General features: G+C 32.5%; 1 protein-coding gene across 4 annotated transcripts in view; it reads right to left on the bottom strand.

Annotated features, from left to right (window-relative positions):
- The window catches only part of LOC127728285 (heat shock 70 kDa protein 12A-like), a 172,339-nt gene that overhangs the window by 25,185 nt on the left and 121,530 nt on the right, over positions 1 to 25,624 (bottom strand). The window contains exons 15-16 of one of the 4 annotated variants that reach the window (XM_052235599.1): positions 13,367 to 13,523; positions 8,364 to 12,499 (exon numbers count right to left, since the gene is read on the bottom strand). The exons of the other annotated variants lie outside the window; for them this stretch is intronic. Of the exons in view, the coding sequence (XP_052091559.1) occupies positions 11,499 to 12,499; positions 13,367 to 13,523 (1,158 nt within the window). The 3' untranslated portion in view covers positions 8,364 to 11,498. Of the gene's footprint in view, positions 1 to 8,363; positions 12,500 to 13,366; positions 13,524 to 25,624 lie in introns of those variants that run through there. 4 annotated transcript variants of the gene reach the window in all.

Here is a 25,624-nt window from a genome sequence, read left to right as displayed (position 1 = left end):
AAAACACGTTTCTAAAGATGAAAGCAATAAGAAAAGTAAATTTATCAATTTAAGAAAAAAGGATTTCGTTAAAAGTCTATCAAATATCGGAGTTCCAGGTAAATTCCAATGTCATGCACGCCAATGCGATAAATACGTCCCCATTAAACTCATATCTAATGTAATCGTTAGGTTGATTACTGTAGTTACTTTTCAGTGTTAAACTATATCCATCATTTTTCAAATCATGCTGAAGAATGCGGAGCAGATCATTAGAATTTGGTTGTTCATCACAAGGTATGCATACAGTTTTAGACACATTTTCGGGTGAACGAACCCATATGGTAACTAGATCTTCAAATGCTAATTTGGTTTTATATGTACCTTCCACTGGGTTTTCTATTTTATACCAGATAACATAGACTTGGCTTTTAGGTTGACAGCTTATTCCAGATTGATCTACTACGTCCTCTGTAGACAATTGAGCGATTTTCTCTTTGATTTTATGATAGTCTTTGATTTTATTTCTTAGATTATCTACAATGACTTCCTCTGGAAATAACGGTGGGGAACGTTTTAATTTTTCAGCGAGTGGTTTAATTCCAAAATATTCAGCTTCAATCAATACATTTTTTCGGGCATCAATTGGAGGTACAAAGTGTTCATCTCTAAGAAACTCCAAAACAAACTGGAAATATTTCCCGTTTCTGTCAATGAAGTAATTGTCCTTATTATCTTTATCTAACTTGTGACGTCCACTGAACATTGCTCCTAACATAGAATCTGTGTACCTCGTTAAGGTCGATAACCTTGTAGTGAATTTATAACCACCAATGTTCAGTCCAATAATATCAGGGAACTGAAATAAAACACCATAGACCATTTTGACACTGTGGATATAGTATTTGAAAATAAACATCAATACGCTTATACACAATACAGTTATGTATAGGCAATATTTTTAGTTTAATAATAAATTCGTATATGTGTTGATTGGGATCAATATGAACCAAAATCAAAATCGATCAAAAGTGAAAAAAAACTTCTATTCGGAGTCGTCGTACATTTCAACTTTGTTAGCTTACTTGTAGATTTGTCTTGCTGAATTTTCTTTTAGCATTGCTATTTAGCTAGTTTTTCTCTTTATCTGATATTGTTTTCAATTTAGTAGCCTATGAAGCAAAAAATGGTAAAAATCGCCATTTAAGGACAAAATCTTCAATAAGGCGTTTTTTGTCAATTTTGGTAAAAATAGACGGTAAGTTTATCAATTTTACATTCTGAACAGTTTCGCCTTTGTCATATTTTCTAATTAAAAAAAAAAAGGTCGTCAAGATAGTAGCCAATACTCGCATTTTACCCATATGATCGAATGTTTGTGTTGGCGGCTTACTGTTGGCTGATTGGTGGATTCACATGACATTAAAAAAAAACTGACTATTCTGATTATGTCGGAAGCACAACATTAATGGTGTGTTAATTTCCTAAAGATTTCACGCCCATTTTTTTTATGGTAGTGTATTCACAAAGCAAACTTCTTAATGAATTTTTTCATGAAACATTGATACTTTTTGCTTAAGGCTATAAAGTATATTATACGTAATTGGGCGACAATTTGGACTATATGCACTTGTCTAATGACCTCGTTAAACTGTATCTGAATTTCTAAAAAAATTATATATGTAGCATTTATAGTTCCAGAGATACAAGTTGAACAATGTACAATACATAATGTTGCCAAAAGTGTCTTAAAATGTACGTGAAAAGAAGGGGAAATATTCATTTTTTTCGTGAACTATGAGTCATATATGAAAAAACACTACGTTACGACTACGAATTATTGATTTCTGGTGAAAACAATCTACAATTTAAAGTGAAATATATAAAAGCATATATTTTCATAAATGTTTGTTGACAGTATCTCTGGAATTATAAACGCTATATATATATATAAAAAAAAGCTTCCGGTATTAAACTATAGGACGGTATGATTTTATTGTCAGCTTGGACAATAACGAAAGCGGAAACAATTCAAGTAATTTAAGTAGATAGAGTGATTGATTGGCTTTTTGTGCTGATATTTATTGGAAGTTTTTCCTTAGTAAACTTTGCCTTCAAATGATTTAGATTAAAATTGGGAGGGTTGATGGTAAACTCCACCACGCGTCATTGTATCTGTTCCCAACCAGGAACCACGTTAGTGGTCGTCTATTGTTATGTCCTTAAGTTTTGCGATCATGCTAATTTGGTTTTAATGGTAGATCTTTGATAGTATTTATAAGATTTATTCACATTTTCTAGATTCATGAGTGGGGGATGTTTAGAGCTTTAATTCTATAAAGACACTTACTGTTCACTTTTAAATCTCGTTTTGTACTTTGTGGCGTTGGGTTGCTGACTGTTTGATATGTACCCCATATCTCTTTTATTCATTTGATTGTATGGTTGTATCTCCGAATCTCTTTTATTATATATATGACACTTATTGACCTTTAACATTATATCAATAACTGATAGAAAAGTAAATATTTACATCCGCTTATATAAAGTTAATTTAAATCATTTTGAAGGATATTTTCTTTTGTATGCATAATAAAAAAGGGACAATAAAAAAATCGACGAACGTAAACTGTAAAAAGATTTATACACACATACCTTGTTTTCTTCCATCTTGACAGTATAACTTATTATGCATCTATATAAAATTTACTGTCGCTTCACCTGCAAACGTGACACGCAAACTGTCGTTTTAATGTACTTCCTGGTTGATAAAAAAATTATCATTACTACGAGGTCTAGAAGGATCACTTCCGAACCTCGGGATTCAACATTCCGGAATTTCAAGTTATCATTTCGAAATAACAAAAGAATGAAACGGATTAATAAAAAAAACATTTTGTTCTAAATTGTTTATATGTATATCAGGTCAAATGGATGTTTGGGCTTAATATGGAAAATAGAAGCATTATACAAATCGGGAGCAATTAGATATTTACATAGTTAACAAATTAGCACATACTTACAACTTCTCGTCCAATCAAATTGCTTGAATTGGCCTTCTAATTTTCATAGTACATACTTTCCCCGTGTAATCAGTAACTACGCATGAATGACCACCAGGGTAAGATTTCAATGTATCGAAATCAAGACATTAAAGCAAAAATTGCCACAGGCTATTTTGAAATAAATGCTGTGCCCCAAATTCTCTGTATGTCTTCTGCTGAAGTATATGATAAAAAGAACATAACATATGTCATTTTTCATGTCAGACCCCTTATCAGCCCATGGTCAAAATCATCCCTCGAGGCTGTCGGCTCTCGGGTGATATCATGACATAGGGCTGATAAGGGGTTTGATATGAAAAATGCCATGTTATAATCTATATATATATATACGTATAAAAAATGCGGTTTTTATCCAACGCAATCATAGGTTTGAACGTTGTTTTCAATTTAGACTTGTTTATACTTTTTCGTTTGGGCTTGTATTATATTTGCCTTCGGGTTTATATAATCCGTTCATCCTATTTCGACTCTTCAAAATTCAAGAGTCTATCCTAAATTGAGGTAAATTATATGGCCTTCCAAATACCTTTTCGATTCCTAACATCACTGAAGAGACATTAATTGTCGAAATCCGGATATGGTGTACCAATTTTTGCACCTCATGTTTGCGGTATACCATCTTTTCCGCAAGTTTATTGTTTTCTGTTTGGTATTAAATGAATAATTAAGATCCATTTTGTTACATCTGGTGATCCGTTTATTTGGCAATCGCCATGACAGTCAGCAGGGTTTAAGAACATCCGTTGTTCGACCTGCTAAAAAAAGGCGATTTGTTAATATATACTTTTTCACTTTTTTGGTCTTTTGGAAAATGTTGTTTGTGCTGTATTTAGATCCCTCTACCAAGAAATTTGTTTTGCGTGCACACGTATAAAAATTGCGGTTTTTATCCAACGCAATCATAGGTTTAAACGTTGTTTTCAATTTAGACTTGTTTATATTTTTTCGTTTGGGCTTGTATTATATTTGCCTTCGGGTTTATATAATCCGTTCATATATTTCGACTCTTCAAAATTCAAGAGTCTATCATAAATTGAGGTAAATTATATGGCCTTCCAAATACCTTTTCGATTCATAACATCACTGAAGAGGCATTAATTGTCGAAATTCGGATATGGTGTACCAATTTTTGCACCTCATGTTTGCAGTATACCATCTTTTCCGCAAGTTTATTGTTTTCTGTTTAGTATTAAATTAATAATTAAGATTATATATATATGAATGAGTCTAAATTGAAAACAACGTTCAAACCTAAGATTGCGTTGGATAAAAACCGCAATTTATATACGTGTGCATTGACATGGCGATTGCCAAATAAACGGATCACCAGATGTAACAACAATCATATACTTATAGAAAATAATGGCAGAATTGTACCCCTTGATAAAACACTAATCTGAACATATATTTATTCATTAGTCTTAGCCGTGTTATATGACTTCCGTTATCAACTGCTTCCGGTTATTATCGCATGCCTTTCTGTAACTATGGTAACGTTATCGCATGGCATTTCTACGTCACTCGGCAAATTAAAAAATACACCTCAATAGTACGTTTTTAGTGAAAAACCTAACAAAGTGGAAAATATATTATTTAAAAAAAATGTAAAACAAATAATACAATAAATGCATTTTTCAAAGTTTAAAAAAATAGTTCTTGTCTATATGTCTTCTGCTGAAGTATATGATAAAAAGAACATAACATGTCATTTTTCATATCAGACCCCTTATCAGCCCATGGTCAAAATCATCCCTCGAGACTGTCGGCTCTCGGGCTGATATCATGACCTAGGGCTGATAAGGGGGCTGATAAGGGGTCTGATATGAAAAATGCCATGTTATAATCTATATATATATAATAAGCAAGTCTAAAAGGGTACAAGATCACCAAAAAAATAAATAAAAATAAAATCATGAAAAAATGTTAAATATTTCGGAGAACTAATATCCTTCATCAGTAAGATGTCAAATGATTCTTATCTTGACATGTGATAGTCACACTGTAATAGCAATCTTGATCGTTATACAAATGATCACGAATCAATACGCTGGTAAATTTTTTCAATATTGATGTTTGGAAGGAGGAATAAATTCCTTAAAACTGTAAGAGTCATGTACTGAAGCCTGAGTTACTGAAAACAAGTGATGGTAGGGACTCATTCTATGTTTTTTCATTAATGCCCTCTGGGGAAACTGTCCTTAACTTCCTTATCCAAAAACTTTCCCGAGCAAGTCTGTCGGCCCTTAACCAACCCTCGTTGTGGTCTATGATAGTGATGGTAAGGTTTTTGAGATCAGCTTGGGCGTGCCAAGGTGATCTCAAATGACGACTTAGGGGGAGGTCGGGCTTGCAGGTGTAGTCACTTCGATGACCATTCATGCGTTTGTTGAATGGCTGTTCTGTCTCGCCAACATACTGCATGCCACATCGACACTGAAGAAGGTATACAACATTCTGGGTTTTGCAAGTTACATTGCAATATATAGTGTATACGGACCCAGTGGAGTGGCAAGTAAATGTTTTAGTGTTCAGTATTTTTTGGCAGTTCAGACATCGTCTGTTACCACACGACTTGCACCATCCTGCAGTTGAAGAGCTTTTATTAGAGGAGACATCAGCTCTCGCAAATACGTCTTTCAGACTTGCTGGTCTCCGAAAAGCTAAGACAGGAGGTTTGGGAACGATCTTGGAAAATTTTGGGTGTTTGGCAGTATTCTGCCAGTTGGCACGGATCAAACGGTAAAGGTTAGTAAAGGCGGTATTGTATGTTAAAACAACCGGAACTATTTCGCTTTGCCTCTTCTGTTTGTACTGTAACAGGTCATTGCGGCTGTTATTGTTAGCACGCGCAAACCCCTTATCTATGTCCCATTTCTTATAACCTCGTTTGGTAAAAAATCCGCGAAGTTCCTGTAACCATTTAGTGACAGCCTCATCAGAGGAGCAAATCCGCTTTACTCTGAGAGCTTGACTGTACGGGATATTTTTTGTACAGTGTTTGGGGTGACAGCTTTTGGGAGAAAGATACTGATGTTTATCTGTAGTTTTACAGTAGAGGTCTGTTGATATGACACCGTCCTTTATGGATGTAGTTGTGTCCAAGAAAGATATTTTAGAGTCTGAAATTTCACTGGTGAGCGTTGTTTGCATGTTTGATAAAATCATCCAGTTTTTGTTGGGATTCAATCCATTTCATGTCAACATCACTGATGAAACGGAACCATGACAGAGGTTTAGATCAAGATGTTGATATGATTTGTTTCCCATCAGCAAATTAAATTCACATATGAAATTTCCGACTCTAAAATATCTTTCATATGTGAATGGATTGGAGTTTTACTTTCAGTGGCAAATATAACAGGCATGTCAATACGAGAGCATGTTAATATGAATAGTGGGCCTGTTAAGTACAAAACCGACATGCAGAGGTAGATTTTCAAAGTGCTAGTTCATAACTGGGACTATTATACTACTGTGTTAGTATAATAGTCCCAGTTCATAAGGAATTATTATAGTTTACGTGAAAAATTTAATCCAATCCGGAAACATACATTTAACTTCGAGTCTACTCCTAAACGCCGAGTGATTATCGGAGAAGCAGCAAATATCAAATACCAAGCCTTTAGTGTGACATGGCCACACGAGACCATCGTGTTACCTTTCTTTTGAATCTTGCTGATTACTTACTAAAGTAACTTAACAATAAATAACTGATGAAATGAGGTAAACGAATAACTAAGGACTAAGCAACATGATAATTTTGATGTATGGCTTTTTGACGTCCAGTGGCAAATCAAATGCATATTGGGGACGATAACATATAAAATGCAATTTGAGTTTGAATCCTGCTGTGTACTATAACATTGTTTTTCAAAACAGAAGATACAAATTTTCTTTATAAAAATAAGGCGATGTGGTATGATTGCCAATGAGACAACCAAACGACGTAGAAGCTCAAAAGATGTGAAATGATTCCACCAGATACCAAACGACGTAGAACTTATATAGACATGACAATTTAAAACATTTCAAATGAGAAAACTAATGGCCTGGTTTATGTTAAAAAACAATAAACGAAATACAAATATGATATACAGTAACCAGCGTCGTAGCTTCCACTGAGACAGCGACTGCCTCATTAAAAATTTGACTAACAAAAAAGTGATAGAAAAGAAAAAAATCTACAACGTAGAAATTTTCTTCTAAACATTGACTTTTCTCATTCTGCCGAAAGATAATTTGTTTCATCTATTGGGGTCAGTAAATACACACATAACTCTTTTTAAAAAGGAACACATAAGAATTTGTCAAAAAAAACACCACTCAGATTAAAACTTGAAGTCGTGAGAAACTAGCATCATGAAGATTCTCTAATTCTTATTGACAACATATGTTTTACGTTTGGTATTTGTGTTTTTCAACAGACAGTTGGCATTCCTATAGTCGCCGACTTGTTCCTTTATTCATATGTGGCTGGCTTCAAACAAAGGCTTTTCAAGAAGAATGGAAAGTAGCTAGCAGTATCCCTTAGCTGATTCTCTCATAAATCATTTTTAGAGTTTGGTGACTATGTTAATTGCATCTACCCGATTGAAATTGAAATAAGGATAAAGTCTGCTTCAAATCAAGACTTGCATCTAGAAATCTGATTAACGGTCGTATGACAAATCAACTTTCGACGAATATGTTCAACTTGTCGTAGCCATAATTCTGTTTTCCATTTCTAACCTTATGGCATCACCGAACGCGACTGACATATTTTTATTTGCCAGGACCAACTCGAAGGGTGTCACTTATAGAGCAGGATTATCTTTTCGGAGCACCTGAATTCAGCACCGGGTTTAGTTGGGTTCGTTTTATGCAATCGTTAGTATTATTTGTAATGTTTTGTGGACTTTTGTCTGTCTGCTTTATTCGACGTAGGGTTATGTTTGCCCCCGTGTTACCTTCTTAGAATAGTTCCATTTATTTGTATACTGCAATATGCGGTTAAATCCTTGCCGATTGGGAGGATTTTATATTTCGGATAAGACACATTCGGTCAGAATGGCATGGACGTGAAACCGTTAGCGCGTGTAGAGTGAGTGTCATGCTCTATGCAAGTAAAAGTACAATTCCAACAACTCTCAGGGGTTCGTAGTTGGCCTGTTGCAGGACAATGATTCTATCCCTATCCATTATATTGTAGCGGGCAGGGGCTTGAAATGCTTGACCCAAAAGTTTTACTCAAAATTATGAGTATTTTGGAAATTGCTAAGTCAGTATGACAAGATATGATCTGGTCAGTATAATATAGGCATTTGTTAAAAGTAACATATATAAGTTTCTATATTTTATTCATTTTGAGAATCAGAGATTTTCATTAATATTCAGGATAAACAACAATTTTAAGTAATAAGATAATTAAATTATAGACTCTTAAATGATATGACAAGAATCTATTCAGTATACATGTAATAATTTATCTCTACACTCAAGAGATGATTAATAAAATCTTTATGATTGCAGGATAACTTTGTCCGTGCAATTTTAAAAAAAATATAACACTTGCTATTACCAATATAATTGTATGTTGGTATGTTAGAAAAATACATAAAAGGCTGAGTCCTGCTATATTACCAAGAAAATAAATTACCCTTACAGAAAATACTAATTTCAAGTGAATTTAGTCAGAATACCTTTTTCTGACATTTTTGTATATAGTAATAACTGATACCTCACCAGTTACATAAAAAAATGTTTATTATTATTAGTTATATTCAGAACCTTTCCTGAATAAAAACTAACAATGAAATACAGTTTATACCTTACATAAACTGTTTTGTTTATTATAATTTCCAGACCTTTAGGAAATTATCCCTTAATTGCCAAATGTTTTCCTATTTAATTGTATTTATTAAAAAAATAAGACAAACGTTAACAGTAAATGTGAATTACAATTTTAAATTTAAATGTACAATAACATTAATTCTTACTTTAAAAGATAAACTTGAAATTAAGCTTTGCCAGCAATAATACAATAATTAACCCAAAAGATATTTTAAAACAGTTTTAAGAACTTTCCTAAATTTACTAAAAGAATAAAATACTTTAAGCAAAAGATCAAAAATGTAGGAGTCCGGCTCCTAAGAGTCCGCTAAAAATGAAATATTCCTTTCTAACTTAGAAAACGCTAAATTTACTATTTTCCTTTACAATTTAACCCCCAAAAAAAATGAAGTTTGTGAGAAAAATTAACCATTTTGACAAAAATTACTGATGAGCGAAATAAAATACTAACTGTAACGACCAAAGATTTAAGCAGAACTGACGAACAAGCGTCGAAATTACGTCAATGTTGGATTGTTGGCAAAGTTGGAAAATTGTTGGATCGCGCGCTTGCTGTCCAACGAAATATTTGAAATCTCAAATAAATTACAAAAATCATAATAATATACAATTTTAGTAACAGTCATATAATAAACAAATTTTACATGGTACTAAACAAATTTCTATAGTAGCTAAAAATACACCAATAAAACTTCACCGGAAGTCACAATACGTAAACAACATTGCCAAAAGTTATGTGTGTCACCGGCGAACCAAAATGACAAATATCAAGGATAGCGAGCATTAACATCTACAAAACATTGAAGACGTTGACTACAAATACTAAAAGGAATTACAAAGAGTATTTGAAAACAGTTGCCGAAACGTAAAAATAGTGTTTTTATTGAAACATCGTCCCAAGGGACACATGGGTTCCACTGCGCATGTCAGTACATTTCATTCATAAAATTCAAGCAAGGTGCGTGGATTTACTACGAGATTTACTACGATCTACTAGTACAGTTGCTACAATTGGATCATCACAAAAATACAAGACATCCAGTTGGATTATTACTATGAACTGGTAAATTATAACATGAACTTCAAATAGTTTATCAAATATTCAAATGACAGTAATTCAATATTTCTAGAAAATCATAATATTGTAATTGTTCCAACTTTACTTAATTAAATGTTAATTAAAACTTATTTGTTTCAATTATGAATATGTTTCAGACTACAATCATTACAAGTAATATAGTACAAGTTATTTCACACAGTTACTGTTTCCTACATAATAAGTCAAAATTTTCATTACAACCATCTCAATATGAGGCTGTTTTATGCAGTTTCTGCAGTTTTGTATTAAAAAAAAATAATGTAATGTCCCTCAGCAAAAATGTTAGACAAAATTCAAAACTATATTTCCCGACAGACATGTCTTGTGAACATCTGAAAGATGATATATGATCGATATGTTAAAAGATTTAATTTTCGAACAAGGAGGAAAAAGGGCTTTTCATAACCACTCTTTCATTTTTACGTATTCTTTTATAGACATGGACCAGACACGTTCGGACAGAATGGCATGGACGTTAAATCTGTTGGCGCGTGTAGAGAAAGTGTCATGCTCTATGCACGTAAAAGTACAATTCTAACAACTCTCAGGGTTTCGTAGGTGGCCTGTTGCAGGACAATGTTTCTATCCCTATCTATTATATCCTCTTTTATCTGTTGTAATCCTAATTACCTGGCTTTTAGTCTGGTCGACCCATTTTATAGAACCCACCCACTGGATGTATTGTTGGTTATTTCTCGTCCTGAATATGTGTGAAATTTCTACTGGGTGGTTATAAAAATCACAGTTGTATAATAAAGTTGTCAACATTTTCAATACAACATCTTAATATGAGGATATTTTTTTGCAGTTTCTGTAGTTTTGTATTAAAAGAAAAAATGCGAAGTCCCTCTGCAAATATGTAAGGCAAAATGCGAAACTATATTTCCGGACAGACAAGTCTTTTTAACATCGGAAGGATGATATATGATGGAAATGTTTTAATGTCAACGATTTAATTTTCGAATTCTAGGGGATAAAACATGGCCTGATCATACACACTCTTTCCTTATTACTTATTGTTTAATAGACACGGTGCAATAAGTCAATATTTGGTCATTTATGTTTGTTTTAATTTTGAGGTAATGTTAAAATAAAAACGAGTAGTTTAAGGTCCATAACGTTACATCAAACGAAGTTGTGGCATCAAGTTTTATGCTATTCTATGCGTTCTTACATGTGCTCAATATTTCCAAGTAAGCAAATATGTGTGAAAATATGCTGTAAATTTATCACAATATTATCTGAGTTTGTAACACTTTATTTTCGTAGGCCGAAAAGGACATAAACGCACCTCTTTCATTTAAAGCACATTTATTATTGTTATTTGAATCAATAAATAAACTAGAAATACGAACCATTTAAACACGGATAACCTTTGTGTATTAGTAGTTGGAAATTGTTTATTTTCACAACAAGCTACTTGTACCTATTTAATGATTTACAAGAAAAGACTCTTAATTTGGTGAAATGAAACGGTTATTTCTACACTGTTCCTTTATCTGCACAGAATGTTCAGTATAAGAAAATTAATGCAAAAATGAACAGCGTGCTGAAAATCTATGCCCGAGTTCGTCTATAACAGCTGTTACCTTAAACTCTGTTTCATCACATGATATGATTATCGTCATTTCTGTCAATTTACTTAGTGCTGGAATTTTAGCCTCAATTTGTCCAATTTGGGTACAGCTGTTTTCTGCAATACTGCTCGGAGCTTTGTCATCTTCGCAAATTAAAATTCCAATTTGAACGTCTGTCAGCTCTTCACTCGTAACAATGAAACTGTACTGTGCTACTTCTTCGCCGATACGTATTGGGGTTCCTTTAGATATGAGTGGAAGGAAAGTTAGTTCTTGATAAAATTCTGTGTGCAGATGAGTTGTTCCCTTTTTCTGAATAATTCTCAATCCGTTGGGTACTGCCAAGCCATAATGAAAACGGGCCAAGCGACCAATAATAGGCCGACTCTCATGACCCATGATAACTGCACCTTTCAAAACTATCAATTCAGGTGTGAAGGGAAAAATTATGTTATATTTATTAAACCTCTTTTTTATTGTTTCCTTTAAAATTTCAGAGGATGCGTATCCACCAACAAGCAACAGAGCTTTAACACTCCGTGTTTCATCTCTTGCTAAAACCTTTGAAAGATGATTGCACACTTGCTCTGTGGCATATTCAAATACTTTCGAAATGACGTCAGGATTAATATGAATTTTATCCTTTATTATTTCTGCTCCTTTATATTTAATTTTTGTGTTAGACAAATATGATGGAAGTTTAAAAGCAGCTTGCTCATTTGGTTTTATTTTCATTTTCTCTTCTTCTATTTCTTTCAAAAGGCTCAATTTTGAATATGTGTTCTCTTCCATATATGCATCAAAGGAAGCAGTGTCAATTATAGATCGGATAAGTTTCCATATTCTTAGGTTAATCATGTTTCCACCCCATGGACCCCCGGATGCATGGTAAATCTCTCGGAGTTGTCCGGTTTCAATAACTTCGTTACATGTTATATCTACTGTACCACCTATTTAATAATAAAAGGGAATATATCTAAGATTTTCCGGACAACACAAAAACAAATTAACAAATTAGAACAAATTATCATTAACTACAACACTCCAGGAAATAATATAAGATGAATAAGGTATGAAACAGGCCAATTTCACAAAAAAAGAAAGCGTTGTAGCTACTTTTCCCCCCAATTCGAATGTTACATTTGGCCTTTGTTATAAGTCTTAAGATGTACATGCAAGATATCAAGCACATAATGTATCGACTATCGAAATAATTAAAGTAGTCTCGAGCCTTCTCAACGAAGGTATTCCAGAAGCGCATTGTTTGAACTGTAATTATGTATGATACGTTTCTACCACAGTATCGAAGCTATCGCTGGTAGCCTGAATGCCATTGAGGGTAATATAAGCCGGTAGCCATTGGCTATGTACAGATATAGTATTACTTTGTTTTTAAATGAAATAACTTTGTTTTTGATATGTGATTTAAAAAAAAAAGATTAAGCTATAGAACTATATTTTTGATAATTGTAATGAGCTGTATTAGTTCTTCAAAAAAATTTCAGTTGACAAAATCTTGTCTCCTACAAATGTATTAGTTTTTCAAAACTTTTCAATCGATAAAAGTTTGTCTCCTTCAAATTATTATGATCTGTTATTCCGATCATCACTGACAAGAAAAAAAGGATTACGGTGCATTTTATAAAACTCGGCATCTTTTCAATTTAGGACACTTAAACATTCATGTATTTCTACTCGTGGATAACACATTTTTAAAATCTCAGCACCTTTGATATAACGAGTCGACGACAGGGTTAGTTTCTTAACATGCTTATTAGTGAGTGAAAAATGACATGAAATGAGCTTAAAACGTTTACCTCCAAGGTCTACGATTACGAATTGTGATCCCGGTTCAAAAACTTCCAGGTTTGCCACGTTTTCAGTTACGCTCCTCTGTATTTTTACATATTTACAAAATACAGCTGCAGCCTCTGGTTCCAACACAAGGGTAAGGAGCTCTGGATTTATTCCGGCCTAATTAATAATATTTTGATTTTATTGAAATGGTGTACATTATGTTTGAAATATCTCATGATAAAAACTATATCACATTCAAATTTAAAGGTAGTATACCGATGCTTTAATATATCTAATCTTTGTATAAAACAAACAATATTTTGAGTAAACATAATCGGAATCGACTAAATTAACTTAAGACAGAGAAATAAGATGCGTTGACATGGACAGCATCTCCTTTTATGCTTATCATACCCGCAAGACGAGAACATTGTTGGAATAGTATTTTAGTAAAGAGTATTCCTTTGTACATTAAATCATCCTAATAATACTGAGCTTTAGCATTGTTGTTATAGATAACTCTTAGGTTGATTGGTGTAAAAAATATTGCGAATCAATCTGACAGTAAAACCTATGCTAAGACGTTTCTGGACGTTAAAGAAAGCTTGCAACAGTTATTTGAGGGGTTCGTATGTGTCCTTTTTCAAGGTAAAATTTCTGCTTCTATCCAACATACCCTTATTTTCTAGTTGCAGTTGAAGCTACCGCCTTCGTCATGTCGACCCATTTCGCAGATCCTACCATTGCATTTATTATTAAGTTCTTTTCGTCGTGAATAGAATGAAATATTTGCCATTGTATATTAAGGATGTACACCTCTGAGGAGCCAACAATTTCTAGAATTAAACTTTTTTTCTTTCAAGTAACCTGATTTTTGGGTTTATATGACTGTAAAAAAGTAATTGGTGAAGAAAAAATCATATGGTGGTACACTTCTGTTTTTGATACGGCCTTTTGAAAGTAACCCGTTTTTATTGATTTTCTCATTTTTCATCAATTTTTACCCGTTTTCGGGCTATTATCATGAAAAAAAATCACAATTTCACAATTAAACTTTTTTTCATACTTTCACTAAAGATGAAGTGGACCAATCTGAATAAATTTAACCTAAAAAACTATAGGCTTTAAGTGTCATTGAAAAATATAGCCTTGGTATCTATACTATTAAATCTATACTATTAAATGAGAAGACCTCATTTTGTGTGTCGCTTCTCTTCCTTCCACAAAAAATTAATCAGCATGCATCTGTGTCCTATAGGTAACATGCACAGTCGCATTTGTCATCCTCGCTTATGATTATTCCGTTTGGGTTATTTTGGGGGGAAAACGAAAATAAAGGCGTTCAGATATTGTTTCCGTCATCGGACGGACTTTTAAGTCATAGACAAGACTTCCGTTTAGGACTGTTTTATAATTACACATAATTTTCATAAGTACTTGGGGACATGACATTATTTTCGCGTTTTTCTGTATACTATGATCAAACATATACTATAAATAAAGTGTATTTGCTATTTACTATCAATTCCAAGTTTACTATCCACGGCGATCACTGATAGAGAGTCTCTATGTAATCACGATATCAGTAACCGCCGTGGATAGTGACGATAGTAAATTTGGAATTGATAGTAAATAGCAAATACACTTTATTTATGGTTTATGTACTAGTATGTTCATAGTATACAGAAAAACAGTTAACACAAAAATTACGGACTTTGGAAAAAAGGTAGAGGGCTAAAAAAAAAAAGTGTCCTGTCACCAAGTACCTATGACTTTTGATACCTTTCCTGAAATTCTCCAGCCATAAAATCTTTTACAAAAATTCATCCTACAACAGTTTACATACTTTCGCGGGTGTCACTGATATATTATATAGAGACTAATTCCAAGTTTACTATCCACGGCGGTCACTGATACCAGAGACATATATATGTCTCTGCTGATATATTATAAAGAGAGTCTCTATATGATATATCAGTGACCACCGTGGATAGTAAACTTGGAATTGATAGTAAATAGCAAATACACTTTATTTATAGTATATAGATATAAGAAGATGTGGTTTGAGTGCCAATGAGACAACTCTTCATCCATGTCAAAATTCATAAAAGTAAACCATTCAATGATAGGTCAAAGTACGGTCTTCAACACGGAGCCTTGGCTCACACCGAACAGCAAGCTATAAAGGCCCCCAAAAGTTACTAGTGTAAAACCATTCAAACGGGAAAACCAACGGTCTAATCTATATAAAAACGAGAAACGAGAAACACTTATGAACCACATCAACAAACGACAACTACTGAACATCAGATTTCTGACTTAGGACAGGCGCAAACAATTGCAGCGGGTTGTATGTTCATAGTATACAGAAAAACAGAAAACCAAAAATAACGGACTTTGGAAAAAAGTACCTATGCCTTTTGATACCTTTCCTGAAATTCTCCAGTCATAAAATCTTTTACAAAAATTCATCCTACAATAGTCTACATACTTTCAACCACGCTCTCTAAATGCCCGCAATTTCGCGGGTGTGTTCTAGTAATTATTATAGGGGGAGATATGAATGAAACGCTTAATATAAAAGATAGAAAAAGTAATACTAGTAGAAAAGATAAACAACAAATAAAAAATAAGACAAATGCGTTGAAAAGTTTAATAAAAAAACTAAAAGTTATAGACATCTGGAGAGTAATAAATCCAAATAAAACACAATATACCTGGAGAAGAAAAAATAATGAAGTAGCTATTTTAGATTATTTTTTCGTTAGTCAAGACGTGAGACCTAGGGTACTCCACACTGATATAAGACCCGCTACAATTCAATATACAGACCATCTGGCGATTTCACTTTAGATAAATCATTGTCAGGGGGAGAAAGGAAAGGGTTATTTCAATTTAAACAATAGTATTCTTAAAGACGAATCATACAAAATGAAAATAAACACTTTAATAAATAAATATGAAAAATTAAGAAACCGAAAAAGCTAAGCAATCGTGTGGGGTCTGTTTAAAATAGAGGTAAAGGAGACGGCTACTGAACATTGTAAAATTAAAGCTAAAAATAAAAGAGATGAAATTAAAGAATTAGAACAAGAACTAAAACTTTTGAATGAAATTCAGGACAACAACCTTGATGAAAAGAAAAAAAAATTGCCGAACATAATAGATTCAATAAAGAAAACCGAAGAAATGCTACAAACTCTATCTTCTGATAAAATAAAAGGGGCACAAATAAGATCAAGAGTTAAATGGATAGAAGAAGGCGAAAGATAGAGAAATCGAGACAGACAAGAAAAAATATTACTGCTATTAGGGACAGTGAAGGGGAAATAACTGAGGATCAAGGTAAAATATTAGAAACGGGGAGGAATTATTATGTAAATTTATATACGTCAACTAAGCCAGATTTAGGAGAAATTGGGAATTATATTGAAAATACAAAAATAAACTGCAAATTAACTACACACGAAAGTAATGAAATTGAAGGAAAGCTGACAATAAAGGGATGTACAAATTCTGTTTTTAAAATGAAACTTGACAATACACCGGGTATTGATGGTCTTCCAATTGAATTTTATAGATCTTTCTGGTCCAACTTACAATATTTTGCTGTAGATGTCTTTAATCGTTGTTATAAGAAAAAAGAATTGACAAATTCACAGAAACTAGGATTAATTACCCTTATTTACAAGAAAAATGACCCGTTAAATTTAGACAATTATAGACCAATTACTTTATTAAATGTAGATACCAAAATTATAGCATATTCTCTTGCACAAAGACTTAAACCAGTATTGTATGACCGGACAATTTGGACTGTGCAATGAAATTAGTTTTTAAACAACATTTTATGAATTCAATTGTTTTAATGTATTATATTCTTGTTTTGCATTTATTTTATTATTCTGAACTTTGTCGTAAATTTAGGCATAAGTGTTTTACACGGATTATGTGTCATAATCTTGGACAAAGGACTTAAATTCATTTACTCTATAATTCATTTAATTATTTATTCTCTGTAACAGTTTAGACAATAATTTACTTATACGTGTCGGACATTAATTACTCTTCTTATCTATTGTTATTTCTATTTGGCATATGTTAATCTTCTAAATTCTTTAATTGCTTGTGCTTATATATATTGTTATTGTTTGTATGTTACTTTACATTTGGTTTGGAGATTGTTGTTCGGTCTTGCCGGACTGCTAAAAAAAAGTTTAAGGAGCGAAATATTCCTTCTTGATTTCCATTTAGCCGGAACGCCATTTTACCCGGCTATATCTGGTGTTAGGACATCCGGGCAACGCATCTATCGGATACCTTGTTCTACCTGTGAAGCTGACCCCCCAGCAAACAGAAAAATGGATACGCAGAGAACCAGAAATTTTGGCCGAGACTGGAGATACCAGATGTCTGATCATGGAACTACCTTTCAGACAAGAAATATCAACCTATGGACAACTACCTATGTAAGTTTTGTGGAAAGACTATGAACAATCAATTTCATTTTAGACAGTGTATAGCAAAAACGTCATTTTGCTATTAGTGCAGAAGTTTTGGACATTACGCCAAAATGTGTAATTTTCACCGACAACCGGACGTGAAAGTTGTTAAGGTTAAATCGAAATCCAAGTTACGTCGTGACGCAGAAAGAATGAGAAAATTCAAAGAACAGAAAGCTATGTCAATGTTTCCTTGTGCGGAACTTAATACCATAGAACTGATGGACTTCTTTCCAACCTTAGAATATAACAAGGAATTCATAGATAACGTAAGACTCAGGCACGACCGAGTGAATTCCGAGAGAGTTAAATTCAAAATTAAAAGTGTACACTATGAAAAGAAATTTAAAGAATTAAATCAAAAGCATACCAGTGTTGTAAGCAATCTAGAAAAACTTCAAAAACAAGGTGCAGATGATAAAAAAAAATATGGAAAAATTACGGGAACGCATTACTGATCTTGAAGAAGCTAATTTTCGGATTTACGATCAAAGATGTGAAGCAATCGACCAGCAATACCAATTACAACGCGACAAAGAACATATGCGGGATCGAATCACTAAACTAGAAGACGAATTGGACATTTTCGAAATAATACAAGAGAAGATAATCATCCAAACCAAAACTATCGTTACAGAGGACGCCACAACCATAGAAGAAACTTTCGGAACAATTTCAGATGAACACGGCTATAATTGCATAAAATCATTCACAGTGATCAAAACGGGTTTGAATTGTTTTACATTGTCATTTCGGGGCCTTTCATAGCTGACTGTGCGGTATGGGCTTTGCTCATTGTTGAAGGCCGTACGGTGACCTATAGTTGTTAATTTCTGTGTCATTTGGTCTCTTGTGGAGGGTTGTCTCATTGGCAATCATACCACATCCTTTTTTTTATATGTAAAAAACAGATATATTGGGTTTAATATTAGACAAATCCAAAATATTATAGACTATTCAGAAAAATTTAACGTAGACGGGGCAATCCGAATTTTTTAAATTTTTCAAAGGCATTTGACTCGTTAGAATGGGAATTTATGTATTGTTCATTAAAGAAATTTGGCTTTCGGAAATCTTTACTGAAGTGGATAAATACTTTATATACAGATATAAAGGGTTGCATATTAAATAATGGGTGGATTTCATGACCCTTCAGCATTGAGCCGTCAAGGGTGTCCCGCGAGTTCTATAATTGTCGTTATTGCTGTTGAAATTTTAGCCTGTAGATTAAGACAAGATAAAAAATTTAAAGGTTTTCAAATCAAACTAGATAATAAAACTCATACTCTAAAGTTAAGCCAGCTTGCAGATGACACCACTTTATCTTTAAATTCAAAACAAGAAGTTTCATTAACTTTGAACAATATCGAAATTTTCGGATCACTTCAGGCCTAAAGCTTAATCGAAATAAAACAGAGGGGATATGGCTCGGAAATTTAAAGTCTTGTAAAGATAAAGTTGTAAGTGGACACAAGAACCGATAAAAGTATTAGGAATATATATTGGACTTTATAAAAATGAGTGAAAAAATTAAACTTGCAAAGACAATACGAAAAATCGGAAAAAATAATTAAAGTTTGGAATCAAAGAAAATTAACTATGTTAGGTAAAATAACTCTTGTTAAATCACCAATCCTACCAAATATCACCTATGTTGCATCAGTAACAGAAATTGATAAAGAATACCTCGCAAAATTTAATATATAGTTTTATATGGAATAATAAACCAGAAAAAGTTAAAAGAGCTATAATAAGTAAAAATTATCATGCTGGCGGGCTTAAAACGATAGATATAGATAAATATATAGAATCTATAAATATTAATTGGGTAAAAAGACTCATTGATAATGAAGACTCATCACCCAATTGGAAAGTCTTACCAAAATTTTACTTAGACAAGTTTTGACAAGAATTCCTTATATTTAAAATGGACTTTAACAATATTAATTTGATTAATAAACTAAAAGAAATTGTTCCAGAATTTTACCTAAAAATAATCATATCATGGATAAATTCAAAATCTGAAAAAAGAATCAGATCGACTAACATATACACATATCAGACAGCAACTAATATAGGGCAATAAGCATATCAAATTAAATGGTAAATGTCTTATTTTCAAAAAATGGATAAACAGTACAATTTTATTTGTAAATGACATAATTGATGATAAAGGAAAAAATAATCAAAATAAGATTTTAGATAAACTATCTTGCCATGCTAATTGGTTTTCGGAATATATTAAATTGATGAAAGCAATACCAAAACAGTGGTTAGAAGAGCTAATAAAAGAAGAATCAATTAAAACAAAAGTCGCTACCGACTCCGAATTTATATTCCAAGATAGAGAAGAAAAAATGGTATCAATAAAAACATTTTCCTCCAAAGATATCTACATCTCCCTTTTAAATAGATATTATGAGAAAGCAATAGGATTTCAAAAATGGGACAGAATTCTTAATTTAGATAACAATACAAGGAAAAGAGAACAAATGTTGTACTTTATCTTTAACTATATCCAAGATAATAAATTGAGAATGTTAAGATGGAAATTTCTACATTACATTTTACCAACCAAACAATTACTTTTCTCTTGGAAAATAACTAAAACTCCTTTATGTAATATATGTAATGTCATTGAAGATTATGAACATTACTTTTTGACATGCAAATATCTGAAATCATTTTGGGATCAAATAAAACTAATAGTAGACAAAATAAAAATAGGACATCATATAATATCACTTGCATCATTTTTGTATGGATACAAGATAAACGATACAAATTATTACAATATTAGCGATTTTCTAACAATCATACTTTTTACTATATATAAAGTATATTATATATCCGAGCAGAAAACAAAACAAATTAATGTGTTTGAAATTTTTAAAAATGAACTTCTCCAACATTACGAAATATTGACAAATAAACAAGGCAAATATAAATACTTCTACAATTTGGTTGCAGAAAAAAATAATTTATCTTCTTAAACTAAGATTTATAATATATCATATTAATTTCTTTTTATTCTGTTACACATTATTTATTAACAAAACTGTATATTGTGTACTAATAAGTACTAATCTTATCACTGAAATGCTATATACTAACGTTAACGAAGCCGGGATAAGGTACCGGTACTTTATGTATCTCTAACAAATGTACATTTCAAAGAAAATATAGAATTTATAAAAAAAACAAAACTATAGGCTGGTGTCAATATTAGAATTTTTTAAAAATTTTGTTCTTTTTTCGCATCAAATTGACCATGTTATCAATTTTGTAAATTTGGGATTTTTTGATTTTTTTTTAGAACAGAAAGCATATTATTTCAACGTCTTTGTTATAAATGATTGAAAAAATACATGTCTAAGAATTTTGAAAAGAAAAAATTGATATGGGATGTACATATTTTTGGCAAAATAATTTGTTTGTACCCTCACCCATTTTCTCAACATTTTGGCAGATAAAATTAGAAAATGTCATTACTCAAAAACTACTTATTGTAAGTACACAATTTTTTCACAGAGTCTACTTTGATTCAAATATTTTTTTAAACTCATTGATATTTTCCACTTGTATCACAAGGGGGAAGGGGGGGGGGGAGGGGGGGGGGGGGGGGGGGTCTGAGACATGTGCCTGTGCGGGCTGTGCCTTGTAGCCAGAGACAAGAGTAAATACCTACAAAAACCAACAACAAGCTCTAGCGGGACAGGACATCAGGATGAAATTTGTTAAAAATAGGCAGAACGGGGGTTTGGAGTTAAAAAAAACTAGAGGCTCCAAGGAGCCTGTGTCGCTCACATGCTATTTTTATTTACAATTGATGCATGAAACAATGCAACCGTTATACTTTTGCTCTAGTTTCAGCCATACAAGTCAAAAACTGCATTTTCCCCCTATGTTCTATTTTTAGCCATGTCTGCCATGTTGGTTTGCAGGCAGGATCATTGGACACCTTTTTAAAAACTTAATAGATATAGGAAGATGTGGTATGAGTGTCAATGAGACAATACCATAATATAAAAAAAGAAGATGTGGTATGATTGCCAATTAATGAGACAACTCTCCACAAGAGACCAAAATGACACAGTAATTAACAACTATAGGTCACCGTACGGCCTTCAACAATGAGCAAAGCCCATACCGCATAGTCAGCTATAAAAGGCCCCGAGATGACAATGTAAAACAATTTAAACGAGAAAACTAACGGCCTTATTTATGTACAAAAAATGTACGAAAAAACAAATATGTAACACATAAACAAACGACAACCACTGAATTAAAGGCTCCTGACTTGGGACAGGCACATACATACAGAATGTGGCGGGGTTAAACGTGTTAGCGGGATCCCAACCCTCCCCCTAACCTGAGACAGTGGTATAACAGTACAACATAAGAACGAACTATAAAAAATCAGTTGAAAAAGGCTTAACTCATCAGGTGGACAAAAATAAAGTGGACGTGGCCGGGTATTTGTACATCCCAACAACAAAAAGACACTAGGTACAGATCTGAAAGTACTCGCAATTAACTCACAGCTAGATCAAAGCCACTAACAACTAATAAAAACATCATGCATCTAAGACTAAATTATTAATCCGTACACATCCAACATCCAATGGATTTAGTGTAAAGACGTCATAAACAGTCAGAGAAAAACATGACCTTGTGCAATGCCAAAATACAGGTATCGGCAGATTGTAGATCCATGAATGTGTATATGTATATAACATACTTGTAATATTTAGTTTGCTTTTAATTTACTGATAACTGATAACAAAATCAATATGTATACCAATAAAAACAATATCCAATGATCTTATTACAGTGTTGAATTGGTAACCTTTTAGAATAACTTTATTTAAAGGATCGATAAGTTTACCAGGATCGTTTCTAAATTTCCGGGGCACGGTTAACAACATTTCCGTAAAAATGAGGATGTGCTATTCCATTTGAAATAAGTTTTCTACAGGTACAACCAAACTTCAAAACCAAATCTTTAAAGTCTATGGAAAAATTTAGTAAAGGTTTTAAGTAATCTATGGTAACGAAATCCCTTTGTGGCCAAGTTTGGTTAAATTTGTCTCATTTTTTTCAGAAGATTTTTGTAAGATATTAAACATTTACAAAAAAGTTGTTAAAAATTTACTATAAAGGACAATAACTCCTTAAGGGGTCAATTTGGTCATGTTGACTTATATGTAGATCTTACTTTGCTGAACATTATTGCTGTTTACAGTTTATCTCTATCTATAATAATATTCAAGATATAATAACCAAAAAATGCAAAATTTCCTTAAAATGGCCAATTCAGGGGCAGCAACCCAACAACGGGTAGTCTGATTCAACTGTAAATTTTAGGACAGATAGATCTTGACCTGATGAACAATTTTACCCCAAGGTCAGATTTGCTCTAAATGCTTTGGTTTCAGAGATATAAACCAAAATCTACATTTTACCCTTATGTTCTATTGTTAGCCATGGCGGCCATCTTGTTTGGTTGGCCGGGTCATCGGACACATCCTCAATGATGATGGTGGCCAAGTTTGGTTAAATTGGCCCAGTAGTTTCAGAGGAGAGGATTTTTGTAAAAGTTAACGACGACGACGACGGACAACGATGACCGACGTCAAGTGATGAGAAAAGCTCACTTGGCCCTTTGGGCCATGTGAACTAAAAAGGCAGGATGAAAAATTATGTAAAAAAAGTCAGGATGACAATTTATGTAAAAAAATGTCAGGATAAACTAAATAAAAAAAGGCAGGACAGAATAGAGTGAAAAATAAAAAGCCAGGACAGAGATAACAACTAAAAAGAAAAAGGGCAAAATTTTTCAAACCAGGTTAGCCCCCCCCCCCCCTCCCCCATAAAACCATCAAACCATTAGCCCCCCATTGACACAATAAATAAAGAACAGAAAAAAACCCAGAAAAATGATATAAAATATAAAGAATATGGAGGAAATGATAATCAGATTGGACCCCCTCCCCAATCCAGACCATCATCATATATATCATTATATGAACATATGTATATATTTTGAATTTCAATGAAACCTATTACTATTGCCCTCAGGAAAACACTTCTCAAACTTTTTACTTTTTTTCAATATTACAGGTGAGAATTATTTTACATCACCATGATCACAGAAAGAATGTGTAGGATTTTGAACATTCATCTGCAACATTATAGATTATTATAACAAGGTTGAATAAATGGTCAATACTTTTCAGTTTAGTAAATCAGTCACAAGTTCTAGTAAAGAAAGAAGCAACAGACATGTCAATAACACTGAAAATGTGTATACTATCAGGTGAACTATAGAGACATGAGCTGATTTTGTGAGGACACCATAGCAATATATTGAAGATTGAAATTTGTTTTAAATAAAATATTATGTAGTTGATCCTGTTTGACAAATCTCCACTTCAACAAAGATACATTTAACAACATCATCTCAAGTCAAGTCAATGCAATGTAATTTGCTTTAAAACTATTAATATCATCTAGTAAATCTAGTTTGGTACGTACATATATACATTTCCCCGAAAAATTCTTGACATACCTCATGTCCATGGATATAAATAAAAAAGAAGATGTGGTATGATTGCCAATGAAACAACTCTCCACAAGAGAATAATTGACACAGAAATTAACAGCTAGAGGTAACCATACAACCTTCAATAATGAACAAAGCTCAAACCGCATCGTCAGCTATGTATGCTTGCAAGAGAAAAATAAATTTATCCTACTCTAACATGATATAGCTACAAAATATAATTATAAATGACATGAACAAATGTGCAAGTGAGATATTTAAATGACTTGATATCTATCAATTAGTACTATAATATAAGTATTCGGAGTTTCATATCATTTAAATTCAACGTTTTTTATTGGATATTTTTTTTTACTATCAATGTTTGGGTTTTAACATTAATAGTAAACAAAATATCCGATAAAAAACGTTGAATGTAAATGATATGAAACTCCGAAGTCTTATATTATAGGACTAATCAATCCATCTGTAAAAATCTTCAGATTAATATATACCAACTTGATAATAATAATCTGTTGGTCTTGCAGTTTTGATTTTATATTGTAAATTCAGAAATTTATACATGTATATGGCAATTAATATTGTAAATTTTGAAGAAAGGACAAAATCTGGGATATTATTTATTGTGATTAAAAAAAAAATGAATACAGATACATGTACTAGATACTAGAATGTGGGTTCTTAGGGACTTGTCATTTTTTATCTGGGAGGGGGCTGGTCAAAATACAGGGGGGATCAAGTTTTTTTCTGTATGTGGAAAAGGGGGGTTCAATTTTTTTTATAAATTTAAAGTGGGGGAATCAATATTTTTTTGCACATGGAAATAAGTAGTTTACATACTTCATGAGACAAAATATCAAGAAGAACATTACAACAGTAAAATGGAAATATATTTTTACCACCATTCATATACAGTTATAAGTAAGACATCACATGACTTAGGTGATGTAGGAAGCTGCCTGGCATTTTGTGTCAATGGAATAAAATGCATTGGTGCTTCATAACCCGAATAAATCCAGTCGTTATTTTTCACTCACTTCTACATTGTATCATTACATTAACAAGCATTTATACTACCAAGTTTTGTTATAATCAGTTTAATAGTTTGGATGAAATTACAAGTTAGTTATAAATTAAAATGAAATCTACAGCGATTTGCGAAAATTTTTGTAAAAAATTCAAATCACGGAGCATAACAATCTAATTAAAAT

Source organism: Mytilus californianus, unplaced genomic scaffold (assembly GCF_021869535.1).
Source record: "Mytilus californianus isolate M0D057914Y unplaced genomic scaffold, xbMytCali1.0.p SCAF_2, whole genome shotgun sequence".
Lineage (NCBI taxonomy): Eukaryota > Metazoa > Mollusca > Bivalvia > Mytilida > Mytilidae > Mytilus > Mytilus californianus.
The sequence above is the reverse complement of the archived record's forward strand: the minus strand, read 5'-3'. Positions and strand labels throughout refer to the sequence as shown.